Here is a 24,995-nt window from a genome sequence, read left to right as displayed (position 1 = left end):
AGGAGGAAAGCAATGGATGTCGAGCGGGTCTAACATGATACTGTGAAAGTTCAATCCATAATGGATCCAACACAGTCGCGAGAGTCCAGTCCAAAGCGGATCCAACACAGCAGCGAGAGTCCCGTTCACAGCGGAGCCAGCAGGAAACCATCCCAAGCGGAGGCGGATCAGCAGCGCAGAGATGTCCCCAGCCGATACACAGGCGAGCAGTACATGGCCACCGGATCGGACCGGACTCCCTCCACAAGGGAGAGTGGGACATAGAAGAAAAAGAAAAGAAACGGCAGATTAACTGGTAAAAAAAAAAATCTGAAACTAACAAAATAAGATTTTAATCTGAAAAAAAAAAAAAAAAAAACAGAAGTTCTCATTGTCCTTCGTTTATTGCAGTGTATTCATTATCACGGGGACGGTATAGCTCGGTTGGTAGAGCGGCCGTGCCAGCAACTTGAGGGTTGCAGGTTCAATCTCAGCTCCTGCCAGCCTAGTCACTGCCGTTGGGTCCTTGGGCAAGACACTTTACCCACCTTCTCCCAGTGCCACCCACACTGGTTTAAATGTAAAAATTAGATATTGGGTTTCACTATGTAAAAAACGCTTTGAGTCACTAGAGAAAAAGTGCTATATAAATATAATTCACTAAAATATAATTCACATCACTGTCATGCCTGTGAATCAGGTTTATGTTTGATCACGTTTATGTTTTGTTTTTTTGACTCTTGTATCCCGTTTTGCACTTCCTGGTTTTGTTTGTTTCCATAGTAACCCATTCATTTCCACCTGGTCTCCTAGTCACGCCCCGGTCCTCAGCTCGCACACCTGTTTTCCAATTATCACAGGTAATATTTAAGCCGTTTGTTTTCTGTTCCTTGGCCTGGGAACTTTAGCTACCTTTGTATTGAACCCTTGCCTTGCCAACCTTCATGCCTTGCCACGCTGCTTATTGTTTTGACCACGCCACGTAAGATTTTTGTTTGTATTTATGCCTCAGTGCAAGTTTTTGGTTTGTTTTGTACCATAGATAGTATCTTTTGTTTATTTGTATATAGTCATGCCATTGTGCTGTTTTGTTTGGAGTTTAGTCTAGTTATCATCCGCCATTGTGCGCATCCTTTGTTTTCCTGTTTTTGTATATTGTAGTGTTTAAATAAATTAATCATGCACTCACGTTCACGCCTGGCTCATTCCAAATATTCTCTGCATCGAAGAAGCAATACAAATCCAAGTCAAAGTCCTGACAATCACAATGTATAAATTAATATTTTCTCAAATGGAGCTTAAAAAACTGTTTACTACCTTTTTTAATATGTTATCATTATGAGAGGTCTGTATACATGAAATAACATCCTTTAAAAATAATTTCAACTCTTTCAATCCAATGTAGCACTGGTGTCAAACTCAGTGGGCCGCGAATGCCTGGAAATAATGTAAGTAATCCCAGCAGGCACAAGACATTGATACAACGTTGATTATACATATATGTCCTTTTAAAACTGACTTTGAAACAATGTTGCAAAATAGTTGTATTTGTAAATTGAGACAACGCTGATGTGTAACGTTGGATCCACGTTAAGTTAAAGTTAAAGTACCAATGATTGTCGTTCTTGGTTGGGAAATTTCCGAATTTCAATAATCAAATCAATGTCACAACCTGACATTGATTAAACGTCGTCAAAATGAATGTTTCAACGTTGTACTTGTGTTGTAGAATGTAGGTTGCGAATTGACCAACTTTCAAGGGTCAAATCAACGTCACAACCTGACATTGATTAAACTTTGTCATAAAGCATAGTATTTTTACGCTGTATTTGTGTTGTAGAATATTGGTTTGGAAATGACCAAATTTCGAAGGTCAAATAAACGTCAGAACCTGACATTTTTCAAACGTTGTCAAAAAGCATGTTGTTTCAACGTTGTATTTATGTGTTGTAGAATATTGGTTGGAAATTGACCAAATTTTAATGATCAAATCAATGTCACAACCTGACAATTGAACATAGTCAAAGAGCATGTTGTTTCAACGTTGTATTAGTGTTGTATAATATTGGTTGGGAAATGACCAAAATTCAATGGTCAAAATAAACGTCGGAACCCAACATTGTTTAAACGTAGTCAAAAAGCATGTTGTTTCAACGTTGTATTTGTGTTGTAGAATATTAGTTGGGGAATGACCAAATTTCAATGGTCAAATCAACGTCACAACCTGACATTGATTAAATGTTGTCAAAAAGCATGTTGTTTCAACGTTGTATTTGTGTTGTAGAATATTGGTTGGGAATTGACCAAATTTCAATGGTCAAATCAACGTCACAACCTGACATTGATTAAATGTTGTCAAAAAGCATGTTGTTTCAACGTTGTATTTGTGTTGTAGAATATTGGTTGGGAATTGACCAAATTTCAATGGTCAAATCAACGTCACAACCTGACATTGATTAAACTTTGTCAAAAAGCATATTATTTTTACGCTGCATTTGTGTTGTACAATATTGGTTGGGAAATGCCTAAATTTCAAATGTCCAAAAAACGTCAGAACCTGACATTTTTTAAACGTTGTTAAAAAGCATGTTGTTTCAACGTTGTACTTGTGTTGTAGAATTTTGGTTGGGAAATTATCAAATTTCAATGGTCAAATAAACGTTAGAATCCAACATTGCTTAAACGTTGTCAAAAAGCATGTTGTTTCAACGTTGTATTTGTGTTGTAGAATATTGGTTGGAAATTGACCAAATTTTAATGATCAAATCAATGTCACAACCTGACAATTGAACGTAGTCAAAGAGCATGTTGTTTCAATGTTGTATTAGTGTTGTATAATATTGGTTGGGAAATGACTAAAATTCAATGGTCAAAATAAACGTCGGAACCCAACATTGTTTAAACGTTGTCAAAAAGGATGTTGTTTCAACGTTGTATTTGTGTTGTAGAATATTGGTTGGGAAATAACCAAAATTCAATGGTCAAACGTCAGAATCCAACATTGCTTAAACGTCGTCAAAAAGCATGTTGTTTCAACGTTGTATTTGTGTTGTAGAATATGGGTTGGAAAATGACCAAATTTCAACGGTCAAATCAACGTCGCAACATGACATTGAATAAACGTCGTCAAAAAGCATGTTGTTTTAACGTTGTATTTGTGTTGTAGAATATTGGTTGGGAATTGACTAAATTTCAATGGCCAAATCAACGTCACAACCTGACATTGTTTGAATGTTGTCAAAAAGCATGTTCTTTCGACGTGTTTGTGTTGTAAAACATTGGTTGGGAAATGTCCAAATTTCAATGGTCAAATCAACGTCACAACCTGACATTAAATAAACGTTGTCAAACAGCATATTGTTTCACGTTATATTTGAGTTGTAGAATATTTGTTGGGAATTGACTAAATTTCAATGGTCAAATCAACGTCACAACTTGACATTGATTAAACTTTGTCAAAAAGCATAGTATTTTTACGATGTATTTGTGTTGTAAAATATTGGTTGGGAAATGACCTAAATTTATTGGTCAAATCAACGTCACAACCTGACATTGAATAAATGTCATCAAAAAGCATGTTGTTTCAACATTGTAGTTGTGTTGTAGAATATTGGTTGGCAAATGACCAAATTTCAAAGGTCAAATAAACGTCAGAACCTGACATTTTTTAAACAATGTCAAAAAGCATGTTATTACAACATTGTATTTGTGTTGTCGAATATGTTTGGAAACAACCAACATTCAATGGTCGACATTGATTAAAAGGTAGTCAAAAAGCATGTTGTTTCAACGTTGTATTTGTGTTGTAGAATATTGGTTGGGAAATTACTAAAATTCAATGGTCAAATCAACGTCACAACCTGACATTGCATAAACGTTGTCAAAAAGCATGTTTTAACGTTATATTTGTGTTGTAGAATATTGGTTGGGAAATGACCAAATTTTAATGATCAAATCAATGTCACAACCTGACAATTAAACGTTGTCAAAAAGCATGTTGTTTCAATGTTGTATTCGTGCAATAGAATATTGTTTCGGAAATAACCAAAATTCAATGGTCAAACGTCAGAATCCAACATTGCTTAAACGTCGTCAAAAAGCATGTTGTTTCAACATTGTATTTGTGTTGTAGAACATGGGTTGGGAAATGACCAAATTTCAACGGCCAAATCAACGTCGCAACATGACATTGATTAAAAGTCGTCAAAAAGCATGTTGTTTTAACGTTGTATTTGTGTTGTAGAATATTGGTTGGGAATTGACTAAATTTCAATGGCCAAATCAACATCACAACCTGACATTGTTTGAATGTTGTCAAAAAGCATGTTGTTTTGACGTGTTTGTGTTGTAAAACATTGGTTGGGAAATGTCCAAATTTCAAGGGTCAAATCAACGTCAGGACCCAACATTTATTAAACGTTGTCAAAAAGCATGTTGTTTCAACGTTGTGTTTGTGTTGTAAAATATTGGTTGGGAAATGTCCAAATTTCAATGATCAAATCAACGTCACAACCTGACATTAAATAAACGTTGTCAAACAGCATGTTGTTTCACGTTGTATTTGAGTTGTTGAATATTTGTTGGGAATTGACTAAATTTCAATGGTCAAATCAACGTTTCAACTTGACATTGATTAAACTTTGTCAGAAAGCATAGTATATTTACGTTGTATTTGTGTTGTAGAATATTGGTTGGGAAATTACCTAAATATATTGGACAAATCAACGTCACAACTTTACATTGATTAAATGTCGTCAAAAAGCATGTTGTTTCAACGTTGTATTTGTGTTGTACAATATTGGTTGGGAAATTACCAAATTTCAAAGGTCAACTAAACGTCAGAACCTGACATTTTTTAAACGTTGTCAAAGAGCATGTTGTTACAACGTTGTATTTGTGTTGTAGAATATTGGTTGGGAAATGACCAAAATTCAATGGTCAAGAAAACGTCAGAACCCAACATTGCTTAAACGTTGTCAAAAAGCATGTTGTTTCAACGTTGTGTTTGTGTTGTAGAATATTGTTTGGGAAATTACTAAAATTCAATGGTCAAATCAACGTCACAACCAGACATTGATTAAACGTTGTCAAAAAGCATGTTGTTTCAATGTTGTATTTGTGATGTAGAATATTGGTTGGGAAATTATCACATTTCAATGGTTAAATCAACGTCACAACCTGACATTGCATAAACGTTGTCAAAAAGCATTTTGTTTGAACGTTGTATTTGTGTTGTAGAATATTGGTCCGGAAATTGACCACATTTTAATGATCAAATCAATGTCTCAACCTGACATTGAATAAACGTCATCAAAAAGCATGTTGTTTCAATGTTGTATTTGTGTTGTAGAATAATGGTCCGGAAATTGACCAAATTTTAATGATCAAATCAATGTCTCAACCTGACATTGAATAAACGTCATTAAAAAGCATGTTGTTTCAATGTTGTATTTGTGTTGTAGAATAATGGTCGGGAATTGACTAAATTTCAACGGTTAAATCAACGTCACCACCTGGCATTGAATAAACAACAAAAAGCATGTTGTTTCAACGTTATGTTTGTGTTGTAGAATATCGGTTGCTAAATGACCAAAATTCAATGGTCAAATCAATGTCAGAACCCAACATTGATTAAACGTCGTCAAAAAGCATGCTATTATAACGTTGTATTTGTGTTGTAGAATAGTGGTTGGGAACTGACCAAATTTCAACGGTCAAATCAACGTCGCAACATGACATTGATTAAATGTCGTCAAAAAGCATGTTGTTTCAACCTTGTATTTGTGTTGGAAAATATATTGCTTGGGAAATGGCCAAATTTCAATAGTCAAATCAACCTCAGAGCCTGACATTGAATAAACGTTGTCAAAAAGCACGTTGTTTCAATGTTTATGTTTAAGTCACTCAACGTCAGGACCTTATTCAACAAGTTTTCAACGCTGTTTTAAAGCCTTGTGCCTGCTAGTAATGAATGGGGATGGCGTGGCAGGGTTGGGATAGCGGCCGTGCCAGCAACCTGAGGGTTCCTAGTTCGATCCCCAACTTCTACCAACCTTGTCACGTTCGTTGTGTCCTTGAGCAGGACACTTCATCCTTGCTCCTGATGGGTCGTAGTAAGCGCCTTGCATGGCAGCTCCCGCCATCAGTGTGTGAATGGGTGAATGTGGAAATAGTGTCAAAGCACTTTGAGTACCTTGAAGGTAGAAAAGCGCTATACAAGTTTAACCCATTTACCATAATGAAGCACTTCATCTTTCTTACTCAATATATTCATTCTTTCAATTTTGAGAGAAAAAAAAATACTGCTTTAAAGTGCTTATCTTTTAAACAAATAAAATATATTAATGAATAATTGTCAGGACTTGGACTATGAGATGGTTTGTTTTACCGATGCAAAGGAAAGTTGGCACGGACGAGACGTTAAAGAAAGTACATATTTATTTATACTAACAAACTACAAACAAAGGAAACAAACAAAAGGCGCGCACTAGGGCGGAGAACACATTTGACTAGAAAACAAAACTAGCACTATAGCATGACAATAGACAAAAAAAACAACAACAACTCAACAACTATGACATAACAAAACTTAAAACTTACGTAGCATGAGCAGGAGTGAAACTATGGGCGGAGTGATTAGCAGGCATGGCATGAAAGGAGTAGGGATAAAGTTGCCAGGCTGACTTCCTGGCAACTTCCAGTTTAAATAATAGACATAATTGCAAACAGGTGAAAACTAATGAGTTGCTATGGTGACAAAGACAAAAGTGCACAAAGAGTCCAAAAACAAAACCGAACATGACCAAAACAAAACATGATCCCATAGACGTGACAATGATATTTTGTAAAAATAAATAAATAAAGTGTGAATGTTGTCTGTCTATCTGTGTTGGCCCTGCGATGAGGTGGTGAATTGTCCAGGGTGTACCCCGCCTTCCGCCCGATTGTAGCTGAGATAGGCGCTAGTGCCCCCCGCCACCCCAAAAAAGGGAATAAGCGGTAGAAAATGGATGGATAAATAAATAAAAAATACATGCTTCCAGATCTGCTTGTCATCTTGACGAACGATTTCAAATAAAGTTAGCCACCATTGTGTACGTGAAAAAATATAATAATCAATTAACTACTCTTATTTGTTTATTAATTTTAATCAATTTGGACCAACGATGTTATGAAAATACTTTAAAGGCCGACTGAAATGAGATTTTCTTATTAAAACGGGGATAGCAGGTCCATTCTATGTGTTATACTTGATGATTTCGCAATGTGAGCGATTCAGATGTTATTAGACATATTTACTAGGATAATTCTGGAAAATCCCTTATCTGCTTATTGTGTTACTAGTGTTTTAGTGAGATTATATAGTGGTACCTGGGAGTCGGAGGGGTGTGGCCTCGGGTGTGGTGACCGCCAGTGTCTCTGAGGGAAGCCACGTTTCTCAACGAGGCGAAGCGAAGGCAGCCGTTGGGGCCGGGCTGAGCTTTTTCCCCCCCTCCTCCACGGTGGAAGCATCCCACGTTCAGGTGCGGCCGGTCGGAGGAGGCAAGAGAGTCCGCAGCTGCCTCTTTGACAGGTGCACAAGGAACGGCGCAAGCTCCGCTCATGTCTAAAGTAAGAGCCGACTTATTACCACAATTTTCTCACCAAAACCTGCCGGTTGACATGTGGTAGGGAACCATGTTCGCTTGACCCCTCTGTTCCATAGTAAAGCTTCACCTTCGGGAATGTAAACAAGTGTTTACATTGTTGCTAAAGGCAGCCGCAATACACTGCTTCCCACCTACATCTTTCTTCTTTGACGTCTCCATTATTATTTGAACAAATTGCAAAAGATTCAGCATTACAGATGTCCAGAATACTGTGTAATTATGCGATTAAAGCAGACGACTTATTGCTGGGATCGGGCTGGAAGAAAATGTCCGTAACAATCCGTGACGTCACACGCACGCGTCATCATACCGCGACATTTTCAACAGGACACTCCGCGGGAAATTTAAAATTTAGTAAACTAAAAAGGCTGTATTGGCATGTTTTGCAATGTTAATATTTCATCATTGATATATAAACTATCAGACTGCGTGGTCGGTAGTAGTGGGTTTCAGTAGGCCTTTAAAAAAATCTAATAATTAATCAACTATTATTATTTTTAATTAATTTGGACCAACGATGTTATGAAAATACTTTAAAGACAAAAAAAAATGTACAAAAAAATCAGTCGTGTGAAGCCGCAATATTTGAAGTGCATAGAAAAGTAAACAATGAAAAAATAAAATAAAATAAGATTGATATTGGATGTGAAGTGAATTATATTTATATAGCGCTTTTCTCTAGTGACTCAAAGCGCTTTACATAGTGAAACCCAATATCTATGTTACATTTAAGCCAGTGTGGGGGGCTCTAGGAGCAGGTGGGTAAAATGTCTTGCTCAAGGACACAACGGCAGTGACTATGGTGGTGGAAGCGGGAATCGAACTTGCAACCCTCAAGTTGCTGGCACGGCCACTCTACCAACCGAGCTATACCGCCCCGATAACATCATATCATAATAAGTGGTAAAATTTGAAATTTGAGCGGTCCTGTATGGTCCCCAACCTTTTTGTAGCTGCGGAGCGGTCAACGCTTGATAATTTGTCCCGCGGCCCGGCGGGAGGAGGGAACCCTTTTTTATTTTTTTTTTATTATTTTTTTTCTATCATGAAAAAGGGAGGGTTTTTTTGGGTTGGTGCACTAACTGTAAGTGTATATTGTCTTTTTTGTGTTGATTTAATAAAAAATAAAAACAAATACTGTGATGAGGTGGCGACTTGTCCAGGGTGTACCCTGCCTTCCGCCCGATTGTAGCTGAGATAGGCGCCAGCGCCCCCCGTGACCCCGAAAGGGAATACACGGTAGAAAATGGATGGATGGATGGATAAAAAAAAAAAATTAAAAAAAATAAATACATTCTTGCTGCGGCCCGGTGGTTGGGTACCACTGCACTGTATAGGATTTTTGAAAAAAAAAAAAAAAAAAAAAAAAAACGCCAGTTAAAAAAAATAGACATGTAAGTATAACTTAATCAACATTTGTTTTGAGAAGCAGACGTTTCATGGTGCGTCTTTATGGCCAATGCACGGAATAATACAAGGTCTGTACACAAAAGCCTGGAGGGGACGTGACGTCACGACGCGCTCTGCTTGACCGAACACTCTCGTGCCAGCTTGTCCCCATTGACGTCAATGGCTTTCACTGACGTGGCCGAAGGGGCGGAGTCATCTTCTTGGCCCGCCCCTTTCTCCCCCCCCCCAACGTCCAATTGGTCGCCGTGGCCTTTGGCAGCCCACCGCGGAGTAAGCTCGCTCCTCATTGGTCGGGAGGCGGCGCGCAAGGCAACGGGGGCACACAGTGAACAAACAAACCGAGCCGCGGCACATCAGATTCTGCTTTCTTGGAGAAAACAACAGAATCACAAGTACTTTTTTTAATCACCGAGGCGAAATTCAGAACTTTTATACCCCTTCCATCGGCGGGGATGCGACACAAGTAACGCCTGGTGGACATTTTCTGGTAAGCGCTTATAGTCACGTGACATGCTATTTATGTGCCTAATCATTCAATTGAACAAACAACTCTTTTTTTCCCCCTGTTTGAATTCAACGGCATATAAAGAGCATATTTTAGTGATGTGTATTCAAGGCATCAATTTGTTTGGCAGGCTGCGCTTGAGGTGATAATTGTAAAAAAAAAAAAAAAAAAAAAAAAAAAAGTAGGTACATTTTATGATAAAAAACAAACGGTGCAACCTGATATAGTTAATTTTCATGTTGTATTATTATATATGTAACGTGTGAGCAGTTATTTAAGTGACCCATATTGAATGCAGACTATGTCTAGTATTGATCTGCTGGTGTCCCACTTAGAGTTGAGGCAAACAGATGATGCAGTCAGCAGCAGACTTTAAAAGTAGACCAAATGACGCAGGATGAAAGGAACATGGCAGCAAATGTTCCACCTGCAACAGATTTTTTTTGGACAGGGACCTTCATCCCAAAAGGAAATAAATCCGACTTTAAGGTGAAAGGTTATGACTTACAAATTTAAAAGGGGGATAGCGGGTCCATTCTATGTGTCATACTTGATCATTTCGCGATATTGCCATATTTTTGCTGAAAGGATTTAGTAGAGAACATCGACGATAAAGTTCGCAGATAGTAGCAGACGATGTGCGCGTGACGTCCCCGGTTGTAGGGCTCCTCACATCCTCACATTGTTTACAATCATAGCCACCAGCAGCAAGTGCAATTCGGACCGAGAAAGCGACGAGTTCCCCATTAATTTGAGCGAGGATGAAAGATTTGTGGATGAGGAAATTTAGAGTGAAGCACAAAAAAAAAAAGGCGACGGCAGTGTGAGCACGGGTTGTAGGGCTCCTCACATCCTCACATTGTTTACAATCATAGCCACCAGCAGCAAGTGCAATTCGGACCGAGAATGCGACGAGTTCCCCATTAATTTGAGCGAGGATGAAAGATTTGTGGATGAGGAAATTTAGAGTGAAGCACAAAAAAAAAACGGCGACAGCAGTGTGAGCAATTCAGATGTAATTAGACACATTTACAAGGATAATTCTGGAAAATCCCTTATCTGCTTATAGTGTTAATAGTGTTTTAGTGAGATTATAAAGTCATACCTGAGGGCTGTGGTGAACGCCAGTGTCTCTCAGAGAAGTCAATGGAGAAGCCAAGATCACAGGTGCCTTTTTGACAGCTAAATAGCATGTTAGCATCGATTAGCAGGCAGTCATGCCGCGACCAAATATGTCTGATTAGCACATAAGCCAATAACATCAACAAAACTCACCTTTGTGATTTCGTTTACTTTTATCGTTGGAAATTCATCTGCTTGAGTGTCGCAGGATATCCACACGTTTCTCCGTGCCATGTCTGTCGTAGCATTGCCGGTAAAATTGCAGACCAAACGAGGGACTTTCGCATCTTTTGACACCGGTGCAACTTGAATCCGTTGATTGGTATGTGTTTGTTTGGCATTAAATGTGGGTGGAGGGAAAGGCTGGAGGTCGCATAATCCACTCAAGTCTCGGGTAAGAGCCGACTTAATATCACAATTTTCCCATCCAAAAACTTGCTGGTTGACGTAGAGAAACACGTTCGCTTGACCGCTCTGTGTTAAAGCTTCACAGCAAACAAAGAAACACCGGCTGTGTTTCGGTGCTAAAGGCAGCTGCAATCCACCGCTTTCCACCAACAGCATTCTTCTTTGACGTCTCCATTATTAATTGAACAAATTGCAAAAGATTCAGCAACACAGATGTCCAAAATACTGTGTAATTGCGCGATGAAAAGAGACTACTTTTAGCCGTAAGTGGTGCTGGGTTAATATGTCCCCTCCAACCAATAACGTCACAAACACACGTCATCATTTCGCAACGTTTTCAACAGGATACTTCGCGGGAAATTTAAAATTGCAATTTAGTAAACTAAAAAGGCCGTATTGGCATGTGTTGCAATGTTAATATTTCATCATTGATATATAAACTATCAGACTGCGTGGTCGGTAGTAGTAGGTTTCGGTAGGCCTTTAATGCTATCGGTATATCGCGATAACGCATGTCGATGACGTATTCTGGCTGAGTCCTGCAAATTTTGGCGGCGACGAACAAACGGCCCCGCCCTCGACGCGGCTAATGTCCCGTCAAGAGTGCAGATTAGTGTTGTCCCGATAGCAATATTTTGGTCCCGTTAACAAAATGTGTTTCGGTACTTTTCGATAATTTTTGTAAATAAAGGGGACCACAAAAAAAGTCATTATTGGCTTTACTTTAACAAATAATCTTACGGTACATTAAAGGGAAACATTATCACCAATATATACCTTGATGTTGCAGAAAACAGACCATATGTTTTTTAACCGATTTCCGAACTCTAAATGGGTGAATTTTGCCGAATTAAACGCCTTTCTATTATTCGCTCTCGGAGCGATGACGTCACATAGGTAATCAATCCGCCAAACACATTACACACACAGAGTCAAATCAGCTCTGTTATTTTCCGTTTTTTCGTCTGTTTTCCGTACCTTGGAGATATCATGCCTCGTCGGTGTGTTGTCGGAGGGTGTAACAACACGATCAGGGAGTTGATTTATGTGGAGTGTTCATCGATTAGCACAACAAGCTAATCAATGCTAACATGCTATTTAGGCTAGCTGTATGTACATATTGCATCGTTATGCCTCATTTGTAGCTATATTTGCATCCAGCCTTTCCCTCCACCCACATTTAATGCCAAACAAACACATACCAATCGACGGATTCAAGTTGCACCAGTGTCAAAAGATGCGAAAGTCCCTCGTCTGGTCTGCAATTTTACCGGCAATGCTACGACAGACATGGCATAGAGAAACATGTGGATATACTGCGACACTCAAAGCAGATGCGTTTCCAACGATAAAATCAACAAAATCACAAAGGTGAGTTTTGTTGATGTTGACTTCTGTGCTAATCAGACATATTTGGTCGCGGCATGACTGCCAGCTAATCGATGCTAACATGCTATTTAGGCTAGCTGTATGTACATTTGTAGCTATATTTGCATCCAGCCTTTCCCTCCACCCACATTTAATGCCAAACAAACACTTACCAATCGACGGATTTAAATTGCTCCAGTGGTTCCGGTCAAAAGATGCAATCGTTGGTTAGAAGGCGATCGCCGAATAGCTTCAACAGCTATTCGCTCAATAGCTTCAGTTTCTTCTTCAATTTCGTTTTCGCTATCTGCCTCATTCGTTTCAATACATGCGTAATCTTTCGAATCGCTTAAGCCGCTGAAATCCGAGTCTGAATCTGAGCTAATGTTGCTATATCTTGCTGTGGTAACCGCCATGTTGTTTGTATTAGCATCACTAGATGACGTCACAGGAAAATGGATGGTGGATTTACAGATAGCGAAAATCAAGCACTTTAAAGCCTTTTTTTGGGATATTCCATGATGGGTAAAATTTTGAGAAAAACTTCGAAAAATAGAATAAGCCACTGGGAACCGATTTTTATTGGTTTGAACCCTTCTGAAACTGTGATAATGTTCCCCTTTAAACATATGTTTCTTATTGCAATCCTATTTTGTCCTTGAATAAAATAGTGAACTCACAAAACAACTTTTCTTTTAGTAGTAATTAAACAAACAAAGGCTCCTAATTAGTCTGCTGACATATGCAGTAGCATTTTGTCAGATTTCTCATATTTCAACTCAATAACTCAGATATGGTAACACTAGCGAGCAGTAGAGAATTGCTTTATTTATTATTGACGTGTTTCTTGCTAGATTATGTTGTATATTTTTTACAGTCTTCAGTTTTAAACATTTTAATCAATCAATCAATCAATCAATGTTTATTTATATAGCCCTAATTCACAAATGTCTCAAAGGACTGTACAAACCACTACGACATCCTCGGAAGAACCCACAAAAGGGCAAGGAAAACTCACACCCAGTGGGACGCCAGTGACAATGATGACTATGAGAAACCTTGGAGAGGACCTCAAATGTGGGCAACCCCCTCCCCCCCTCTAGGGCACCGAAAGCAATGGATGTCGAGCGGGTCTAACATGATACTGTGAAAGTTCAATCCATAGTGGCTCCAACACAGCCGCGAGAATTCAAAGTTTAAAAGTTATTTATTTTCTTCAGTCATATGTATTTGAAATAGCTAGTGTTCCATCTTGTACTCTTTTTATCTTTTCTTTATCTCATGACCGATGGTACACTGTAGACTACCTTGAGCTTGGAATGCAGAAGTAGCAATACCCCTTCTTCCTATCTCTTTCTGTCTCCAGCAGAGGAAAACAATAGATATGTATATTCAATCTGAAGGGTGGGGGCTATTGGCATATTGAAAAAGACAAGACTTCCGTAGTGTTTTCAGATCAATTTGGCGATGCGAATTGAATGTGATGTTTTTTAGGTTGGTCTCTCCAAAGCTTTGGAATAAATTGCAAAATACCTATTCTGTTCTGGGTTATCTTTTAAAATCGGCTTATGTGTCATCAAAAGAACTTGGGATTGACCAGCAACTTAAATTCCCTCTGAGGAACATCTGGACCAAACGCAACACAGGCCACATAGAGTAAATTTTAATTATAACAGGAATGTTTTTTTTATTTCAAAAAATAACTTCGCAAAAATGACTAATGATCTATTGCTAACGATGGATTCTGATGCGTCATCTATGTTGCTGCTCCTCGATCTTAGCGCTGCTTTCGATACCGTCGATCATAATATTTTATTAGAACGTATCAAAACACGAATCGGTATGTCAGACTTAGCCCTGTCTTGGTTTAACTCTTATCTTACTGATAGGATGCAGTGTGTCTCCCATAACAATGTGACCTCGGACTACGTTAAGGTAACGTGTGGAGTTCCCCAGGGTTCGGTCCTTGGCCCTGCACTCTTCAGCATCTACATGCTGCCGCTAGGTGACATCATACGCAAATACGGTGTTAGCTTTCACTGTTATGCTGATGACACCCAACTCTACATGCCCCTAAAGCTGACCAACACGCCGGATTGTAGTCAGCTGGAGGCGTGCCTTAATGAAATTAAACAATGGATGTCCGCTAACTTTTTGCAACTCAACGCCAAAAAAACGGAAATGCTGATTATCGGTCCTGCTAGACACCGAACTCTATTTAATAATACAACTCTAACATTTGACAACCAAACAATTAAACAAGGCGACACGGTAAAGAATCTGGGTATTATCTTCGACCCAACTCTCTCCTTTGAGGCACACATTAAAAGCGTTACTAAAACGGCCTTCTTTCATCTCCGTAATATCGCTAAAATTCGCTCCATTCTGTCCACTAAAGACGCTGAGATCATTATCCATGCGTTTGTTACGTCTCGCCTCGACTACTGTAACGTATTATTTTCGGGTCTCCCCATGTCTAGCATTAAAAGATTACAGTTGGTACAAAATGCGGCTGCTAGACTTTTGACAAGAACAAGAAAGTTTGATCACATTACGCCTGTACTGGCTCACCTGCACTGGCTTCCTGTGCACTTAAGATGTGACTTTAAGGTTTTACTACTTACGTATAAAATACTACACGGTCTAGCTCCATCCTATCTTGCCGATTGTATTGTACCATATGTCCCGGCAAGAAATCTGCGTTCAAAGGACTCCGGCTTATTAGTGATTCCCAAAGCCCAAAAAAAGTCTGCGGGCTATAGAGCGTTTTCCGTTCGGGCTCCAGTACTCTGGAATGCCCTCCCGGTAACAGTTCGAGATGCCACCTCAGTAGAAGCATTTAAGTCTCACCTTAAAACTCATTTGTACACTGTAGCCTTTAAATAGACTCCCTTTTTAGACCAGTTGATCTGCTGTTTCTTTTCTTTTTCTTCTATGTCCCACTCTCCCTTGTGGAGGGGGTCCGGTCCGATCCGATGGCCATGTACTGCTTGCCTGTGTATCGGCTGGGGACATCTCTGCGCTGCTGATCCGCCTCCGCTTGGGATGGTTTCCTGGTGGCTCCGCTGTGAACGGGACTCTCTCTGCTGACGACTGTGTTGGATCCATTGTGGATTGAACTTTCACAGTATCATGTTAGACCCGCTCGACATCCATTGCTTTCCTCCTCTCTAAGGTTCTCATAGTCATTATTGTCACCGACGTCCCACTGGGTGTGAGTTTTCCTTGCCCTTATGTGGGCCTACCGAGGATGTCGTGGTGGTTTGTGCAGCCCTTTGAGACACTAGTGATTTAGGGCTATATAAGTAAACATTGATTGATTGATTGATTGATGTTTATCAATACTGTATGTATACATTCTATCAAATGTGTAAAAGTCAATACAAAACAGAACAATAACCTAACTTGAATAAATATAAATCCATCCATTTCCTACCGCTTGTCCCTTTTAGGGTCACGGGGGGTGCTGCAGCCTATCTCAACTGCATTCGGGCAGAAGGCGGGGTACACCCTGGACAAGTCGCCACCTCATCGCAGGGAAATAAATATAAATATGTACTCAAAATATAATATTAAAAAAAACGCAAATAACAATTATAAAAAAAACAACATTGTGATATACAAGATATTTGTGTACGAGTTTTGTCCCGATTGCAATATTTTGGTTCCTGTACCAAAATGTTTTTAAATACTTTTTGGTACTTTTCTAAATAAAATGGACCACAAAAAAAATTGCATTATTGGCTTTATTCTAACAAACATTTTTTTGGGTACATTAAACATATGTTTCATATTACAAGTTTGTCCTTAAATAAAATAGTGAACATATATGACAATTTGTCTTTTAGAAGTAAGTAGATAAAGCCTCCTAATTTAGCTGCTGACATATGCAGTAACATATTGTGTCATTTTCCATTTTATTATTTTGTAAAAAAATATTAAGGACAAGCTGTAAAAAAAAGAATAATTCATCTACTTGTTCATTTACTGTTAATATCCGCTTACTTTCTCTTTTAACATGTTCTATCTACACTTCTGTTAAAATGTAATAATCACTTATTCTTCTGTTGTTTGATACTTTACATTAGTTTTGGCGATACCACACATTTAGGTACCAATTCGATACCAAGTCGTTACAGGATCTTAGATTGGTCATATTCAAAGACTTCATGTGTCCAGGGACATATTTCCTGAGTTTATAAACATAATATGAATAAAAAATAAAAAAAAGAAGATTTAGTAACGATAATAAAACGTGACGACGACGTGCCGTCATGCATGTTAAAAAAAAGGGGCGGGGGACAGGTACTTTTTAGAGGCGGTATAGTATCGAATATGATTCATTAGTATCACAGTACTATACTAAATCCTGGTATGCTGTACAAACCTAATTTCCACGTACGAAAGGGGCCTGAGTCAGAAATTTTTGGGGGAATTGCACTGTTCACATGGACATGAAAAAATCCGATACAGGTCACATATGGGCAAAAACATCCGAGGCTACAAAGGTCCTGAAAATTTGAAGTGTAAGTATCAACATGGTATGACCAGTACTGCTCCTGTAACTACGAATACAACCAAATTTGAAGAAAATGTGATGATTATATTTTAACAGAGTAGTGTAGATGGAAACATGTTACAACAGAAAGTCACCAGATATTAACAAGGCTCAGTGTCTCTTCGACGGACAAACCGGGGAAGGAGATGGGAGGGTGTAAGGATCGGTGTAACTTGGCCTGTCGCCATCACGTCTCCACCTTGTCACTGCCACCACAACCTGGGGGGACAATAGACTACAGACTGTGGTGAAGTAGGCCGGCTTCGTCGCGTGAAAAAGCCTACAATTTTTGGTTGTGTTTTCCACTCCATTTGCTGAATGGTGATTGATATACGATATATATCTCGATATATTTTTTCCGTAAAGTAAAAACAAAACAGTCCAAGTTACCTGATATACTAAGTATTTCATTATTATGCCACATGCTGGCATATGTTCAACTCATCATGTTTGATTTATTACAGCATTTGGGAAGCGTGTAGTTGATTTTTATTATCCATCCATCCATCCAAAAATACAAAAAGCCACTGGGAACTCCATCCATCCATTTTCTACCGCTTATTCCCTTCAGGGTTGCGGGGGACGCTGGAGCCTATCTCAGCTACAATTGGGCGGAAGGCTGGGTACACCCTGGACAAGTCGCCCCCTCATCGCACTGATTTTTATTATGTAAATGTTATGTTTTTATCAACATGTGATAGCAGGGACCCTGCCATTCAAAACTAGGCTGCTACATTACTAATGATTAATGTAACTATAGCTGTAAAAATAGTACAATAGCAATAGGAAAAACTATTCATCCCTGAACACCATGGAATTCATGTAGGCTTTATGATGCAGATACATTATTATATCAACTATCAGAGACAGAAACTCTATATTTAACATAATGTCCTTTTTTGCTGCTTCAACACAGAAAAAGGTAGAGTGAAATAACTTAGTTGTTAACTGTAGGTCAATATTGCTTATCCTTCTCTCAGACAGACAGGGCTTTGCTGTTCGTAACACACACACACACACACCGCACAACGAGCTAACGTTACGCTAAAAGCTATTTAGCCTTCACCTCTAGGACTGTGAGCGAGCTGAGCTGCCGCTTATGTTTCTAGAACGTCAACGGGCTCATAGTGATGTTACTTTTAGTTGACTGGGAGGTGTTTATTATAATTTGAGGAGAGTCCGCTGCATTATGCTCACCTGCTAAACTAACCTTTCTGCTCACCGTCCCTCCTCTCTGCCTGCCTCTGTCTGAGCACTGATTCCATGCGCTCTGAATACACACTGCTGATTGGCTGTTACTGCTCTGCGTGTAACCAATCAGGTGGTTGTGTGGGTGGGACAATGCTGGGTGCTGCAGAGACGTACTGTCAGAGGTAGAACTAAGCGGAGCAGCTTGTTAAGGCTTTAGTTTAGGCGGTGGCTCTTTGTTGTTAAGGCGACCACCTTAACAACAAAGCGCTGCAAGAAACCCTGAGGTTGAAGTGTTTTGAAAAAAAAAAAAAAGTGTCTTCTGTGGTTATTATCACACTTATTTGTGATAGTGTCACACGGTTGTAAGTTTTCACTGTCTTTTAATTTAGAGGTGCTGAGTGATTTCTATAGACAGGATATTAAAGTGACCTTGGCTTTCTCTACAGTGGAACCCCGCGCATGCCACCCACTCGCCCGGATGGATCCCGGGCCCGCCTCCCCTCCCTCCTCCAAGGTGGCCGGCCCCTCCTCCCTGTGGCGGCTTGCCGAGAGGCGAACGCGCAAAGCGGGCTCGGGGAACATTTTCAGCAACGTGAACCTGTGGCAGCTCCAGAGGCTTTTTAGAGCGGCGGGGGACCAGGACGCCGAGCAGAGGGCCCAGCTGGTTTGGGCCCACAGGGATGAAGCGGAACTGGCCCAGGCCTTGACAGGACTCCGGACACGGAGTCACCGCAGGGGCCTGAGGGCCAACGGGAGGGAGACGCTGGGGGCACACTGGCTGCGAGCCTTCACTCATCTCAGGTATGCAATGAGCCTCTTATATACATCTTATTACTTATTATTTCGGTAAAATTACGCCCCGATAGTGCTGGGTAAAAATCACTGACATTTACATCTGTGGCTGTAGGCAACCTCTTGAGTTAGATAAATTGAGCCTTGCTCCAAATATTGCCTGCTCCCAATTAATGCCCTTTCCTCTAAAAGCTATGCATACTTGCCAACTCCCGAAATTCAGCACCTCTCCCGAAAACCTCCCGGGACAAATCTCCCGAAATTCAGGCGGAGCTGGAGGCCACGCCCCCTCCAGCTCCATGCGGACCCGGGTGACATGTCGACAACCTGTTTTCACGTCCGCTTTCCCACAATATAAGCAGCGTGCCTGCCCAATGACGTTATAACTGTAGAATGATCGAGGGTGAGTTCTTGGTTTCTTATGTGGGTTTATTGTTAGGCAGTTTCATTAACATCCTCCCAGCGCGGTAACAACACACAACAACAGCAGTCACGTTTTTGTCTACCGTAAAGCAGTTGGTCTGCCGTAAACAGCAATGTTGTGACACTCTTAAACAGGACAATACTGCCATCTACTGTACATGCATATGTGACAATAACATCCACGGCTTTTAGAGAGTGCAGCGCACAACTGCGCACACAACAAGGAGACAAAGCGGAAGAACGAGGAAGATACAGCCACGACGAGTAAGATGATTGAATACGCTTGTATGTTCCAAGCCGCAGCTGCGATTGGACCTGGATAGCCTCCGGGAAGAAGTAGTGGACTACCAAGTGCTTGGTAGTGAAGATCTTCCTCAGGAAACAAAGATTGACCGGTTTTGGTCCATGCTAGGGAGAGCTGGAAGATTCCAGACTCTAGTGCATTTGATGAAAGCACTTTTGTGCCTGCCACACAGCAATGCATCATCAGAGAGGGTGTTCAGCATGGTTAGAAAAATTGTGACAGAGACTAGAACAAGGATGGACAATTCAACCCTTAACTCACCATACATTACATTTTTTTGCTAAAATAAAAATACATACTTGAAAATCTAATTGACTTATGTATGAATCTGTAAAAGTAATGTTTTCGTAGCTAACAATGTAATGTTTGTTACATTTATATGAATTTAGGTTGGAATGTATAAATAATAATAATAATAATCTGCAATAATAATGAATAAGTTTTGTGTTTCCTAATGTAACAAAACTTTTTTTTTGTTAAAATACTCAAATATCTGATTGACTTATGTATGTATCTGTAATAATAATGTTGTTATTTTTAATAATGTACTGTTAATTACATTTATATGAATTTAGGTTGAAAGGTAGTTATAATCTGCAATAATAAGGAACTATTACCATATTTTTCGTGTTTACTAATAATATAACACATATTTTTTTTATCATACATTCTAATTTTTTTTTATCGTTTACCGGCCCGCCACACAAAAATTGCAAAATTGATAGTATTGCAAAAATAATAAAAAAAAACATTTAAAAAAGGTGGAATGAGGTGAAATCTAAGACAAAAAGTGGCAATGTTGACACAAAGCTGCCATGCAGACAGTTTTTTTTTTTCCTTTTGTCTATATTTTCTTTTTCTTCCATTGCTCGAAAAAAAGAACTAAAACATATTACTTAAAAAATATCACTTTAAAATATTTGATGTGAAAAAAATATTGCATATGTTGTGTGATTGCCATATAAAAACATCAAAGTTTTGACAAAAGAGCATAAAACCAACAAAATAATAGTTGGAACTTAAAATCGACAGATATATCGGAAGTTGATCTTGAAATTTATGTGTTAAAAGTAAAAAAACAACCAATAAAGATGTATCACTTTATGAGTGGGGAAACTTTTGGATCTCAAATATATTTAGTAGGATTTTATTTAACTTTTTACTGTGATTACTCAAAAATAATAAATTATTAAAATCAATGGTGTCCTGCATTATTGATCTTTGAGGGCTTTAATTGCTAAATAAAGGAACTCTCCTGAAGGAATCAATAAAGTACTATCCATCTATCTAAATACTGCATATTTCAATTTTACTATAAAAAACAAAGTTGTCTTAGAGAGAAAAGGCATAAAACCTTATTTGTTTTACTTCATATCAACCTCAAGTTGATATAGAGATTTACTGTAAGCCATCCATCCATCCATTCATCCATCCGTTTTCTACCGCTTATTCCCTTTCGGGGTCGCGGGGGGCGCTGGCGCCTATCTCATCTACAATCGGGCGGAAGGCGGGGTACACCCTGGACAAGTCGCCACCTCATCGCAGGGCCAACACAGACAACATTCACACTCACATTCACACACTAGGGCCAATTTAGTGTTGCCAATCAACCTATCCCCAGGTGCATGTCTTTGGAAGTGGGAGGAAGCCGGAGTACCCGGAGGGAACCCACGCATTCACGGGGAGAACATGCAAACTCCACACAGAAAGATCCCCAGCCTGGATTTGAACCCAGGACTGCAGGACCTTCGTATTGTGAGGCAGACGCACTAACCCCTCTGCCACCGTGAAGCATTAAATAAAAAAAATACTAAAAATTTGACTTATTTTTAACATTTTAGTGACTGAGACCCTCTATGCTCCCCAGGAGCCCTAAGGATTAAAACACAAATCCATATATTTTGTTATGGTTTGAAAATGAAAAATATCAAAATGGCCCCGGCATGCTTACATTTTTCCGTGTGCGGCCCTCTGTGGAAAAAGTTTGGACACCCCTGGCTTGATGGATTATACTGTGCTTCAACATACGAGTATTATTATGGTGTGTGTATAAGATAAGACATATTATCTGCCATCTTGTTCCGCAATATTATTCACTGGCTCCCTGTGCGCTACCTAATCAATTTTAAACTCCTCCTATTTGTTTTCAAATGTCTAAACAACCTCGCTCCAACATATCTCTCTGACCTCCTTCAGCCTTACTCCAATCCCGATCCCTAAGATCAGCCGATCAGCTGATGTTGACGGTCCCTGACACAAGGCTGAAGCTTAGAGGTGACAGAGCTTTGCGTCGCTGCTGCTCCCAAATTCTGGAACGACTTACGTTTGAGTGTTAGACAGGCCTCCTCTCTTCCTGTTTTTAAATCACTCTTAAAAACACACTTTTATTCCATGGTCTTTAAAGCCCTACTGAAACCCACTACTACCGACCACACAGTCTGATAGTTTATATATCAATGATGAAATATTAACATTGCAACACATGCCAATACGGCCGGTTTAGTTTACTAAATTACAATTTTAAATTTCCCGCGAACTGTTGAAAACGTCGCGTAATGCTGACGTGTACGCGTGACGTCACAGACAGTTAGGAAATATTAGCGCTGCAGAAACACACAGCTGAAAGTCGTCTGCTTTAACCGCATAATTACACAGTAATTTGGACATCTGTGTTGCTGAATCTTTTGCAATTTGTTCAATTAATAATGGAGAAGTCAAAGTAGAAAGATGGAGTTGGGAAGCTTTTAACCTTTAGCCACACAAACACATGGTGATTCCTTGTTAAAAATTCCCAGAGGTGAAACTTTACTATGGATCAGAGCGGTCAAGCGAACATGGATCCCGACCAAATGTCAACCAGCAGTTTTCGGTGAGAAAATTGTGGTAAAAAGTCGCTTCTTACCGGAAATCAGCTGAGCTTGTGCCGTCCGTACAGCTGCCGTCGACTTCCATCAGACACCCTTTCGACTATCAAGTACTATTAAACTCACTAAAACACTAGCAACACAATAGCAAGATAAGGGATTTCCCAGATTTATCCTAGTAAATAAAATAAATAAATGGGTTGTACTTGTATAGCGCTTTTCTACCTTCAAGGTACTCAAAGCGCTTTGACACCACTTCCACATTTACCCATTCACACACACATTCACACACTGATGGAGGGAGCTGCCATGCAAGGCGCCAACCAGCACCCATCAGGAGCAAGGGTGAAGTGTCTTGCTCAGGACACAACGGACGTGACGAGGTTGGTACTAGGTGGGATTTGAACCAGGGCCCCTCGGGTTGCGCACGGCCACTCTCCCACTGCGCCATGCCGTCCCTATGTGTTTAAATGTGTTTAAATGTGTTTTAAAAACATTTAAATGTGTTTTAAACACATCTGAATCCGTCCCAATGCAATCGATTTTTTTTTTTTTCCCCTAGTCCGTCGCTATCAATATCCTCAAACACAAATCTTTCATCCTCTCTCAAATTAATGGGGAAATTGTTGTTTTCTCGGTCCGAATAGCACTTTTTGTTGGAGGCTCCCATTAAAAACAATGTGAGGATGTGAGGAGCCCTCACACCGGTGACATCATCGTCTGCTACTTCCGGTAAAGGCAGGGGATTTTCTGTTAGCCACCAAAAGTTGCGAACTTTATCGTCGATGTTCTCTACTAAATCCTTTCAGCAAAAATATGGCAATATTGCGAAATGATCAAGTATGACACATAGAATGGACCTGCTATCCCCGTTTGAATAAGAAAATATCATTTCAGTAGGCCTTTAACATTCTGTGATCTCCATCCTGCTATGGCATCCCATTATGCACCTCCTGGGAACCTGTTTCTGTTTTATTTATTTATTTATTTTTGATCGTGCTCTATTTGTGTTGTGTTGTGTTTGCTCGTTTTCCTTGTGTTATCTTTTAACCTGCCTATTTGACTACCCCTGTGGTAAATTTTAAATGTGCCTTATAAACAAAGTTGATTTGAAAGGCAACTTGTCTTACCTTCTAGTACCTGCTGATCTGTATTTGGGATCTGCATAACTCCTGAAAAATTGCGCGCCTCCGCCTTTGTAGTCTGTGACGACACTGTAGTCCAGAGGTCAGGAACCTTTTTGGCTGTGAGAGCCATGAAAGCCAAATATTTCAAAATGTATTTCCGTGAGAGCCGTATAATATTTTTTAACACTGAATACAACTAAATGCGTGCGTTTTTAAGACCAACATTTTGAGAGTATAATAAGTCTCTTATTTTTTTCAATAAAATTGTTAGTCTAAAGTTAACCAATAATAAATATAATACTTCTTACCATTAATGCGACATCTTGAAAGGGTGCGATAGAAAACGGATGTTTGGATTAAAATGCATGAGAATGTTTTATAATTTGAACGTTATTTTTAACACTGTGATTACCATGAATTGATTAACTTAAACAAGTTGAAAAACTTATTGGGGTGTTACCTGTCACGTGCGGGTCGCATTTTAATGCGGGATCGTTCCTCCAACGCAAACATAGACACTCCGGACAACAACTAAAAGGTAAGAATGAGTTAATAACAAAACACTGGTACAAAAACAGACGAAAAGAAACGCGTGGCGAAAGCACAGAAGCTAATGCTAACACTAGCACAGGATCAGGTAACAAGAAATCTAGTAATTACCAACGAAACAGTTGCATACCGCAAACAAGGGACCAAGACCGACTGGCGGGACAAGGCAGGCTTAAATAAGGAAGTAATTAACAAAAACAGGTGTGCGTCTGGAACCCTCAGCAGGTGAAATTAATATGTTGCCATGGTGACCAAACTGACTCACAAAAGGTACACAAACAACAAAGGGAGTCCAAACAAACATAAAATAACTAAATTAAACATGATCCAGACTACGGATCATGACAGTTACCATTTAGTGGTCAATTGTACGGAATATGTACTGAACTGTGCAATCTACTAATAAAAGAATCAATCAATCAAAAAAAAATAAGAGCGGAATTATTAATTACTTATCGTGTTAAGCAATGTCAGCTAAGATTTATCTGAGAGCCAGATGCAGTCTTCAAAAGAGCCACAACTGGCTCTAGAGCCATAGGTTCCCTACCCCTGCTGTAGTCGATAAGCTTCTTCGTTTTACTCTGTTATGGGACATTCATCCTCCGATGTTGCCATTTATAGTATAAAGTAGTGTAAAGTTCTTACTTATATCTGTCTGTAAACTCACCATGAAAGCGCTAAAAGTTTGCACTGGCTCCCTCTTCATTTTAAAATTGATTTTAAAACATTGCTGTTTGTTTTTAAAT

The 24,995-nt window shown here is 39.4% G+C and overlaps 1 protein-coding gene across 1 annotated transcript in view; it reads left to right on the top strand.

The window, feature by feature from the left end:
- The first annotated feature begins 9,329 nt into the window (after positions 1–9,329).
- The window catches only part of avpi1 (arginine vasopressin induced 1), a 17,464-nt gene continuing 1,798 nt past the window's right edge, over positions 9,330–24,995 (top strand). Inside the window, exons 1-2 of the mRNA XM_061910223.1 lie at positions 9,330–9,525; positions 18,637–18,991. Coding sequence (XP_061766207.1) covers positions 18,669–18,991 — 323 coding nt within the window. The 5' untranslated portion in view covers positions 9,330–9,525; positions 18,637–18,668. The remainder of the gene's footprint in view (positions 9,526–18,636; positions 18,992–24,995) is intronic.

This window comes from Nerophis ophidion, linkage group LG09, assembly GCF_033978795.1.
Source record: "Nerophis ophidion isolate RoL-2023_Sa linkage group LG09, RoL_Noph_v1.0, whole genome shotgun sequence".
NCBI lineage: Eukaryota > Metazoa > Chordata > Actinopteri > Syngnathiformes > Syngnathidae > Nerophis > Nerophis ophidion.
Note: the sequence above shows the minus strand (reverse complement) of the source record. Positions and strands in the feature narration are given on the sequence as shown.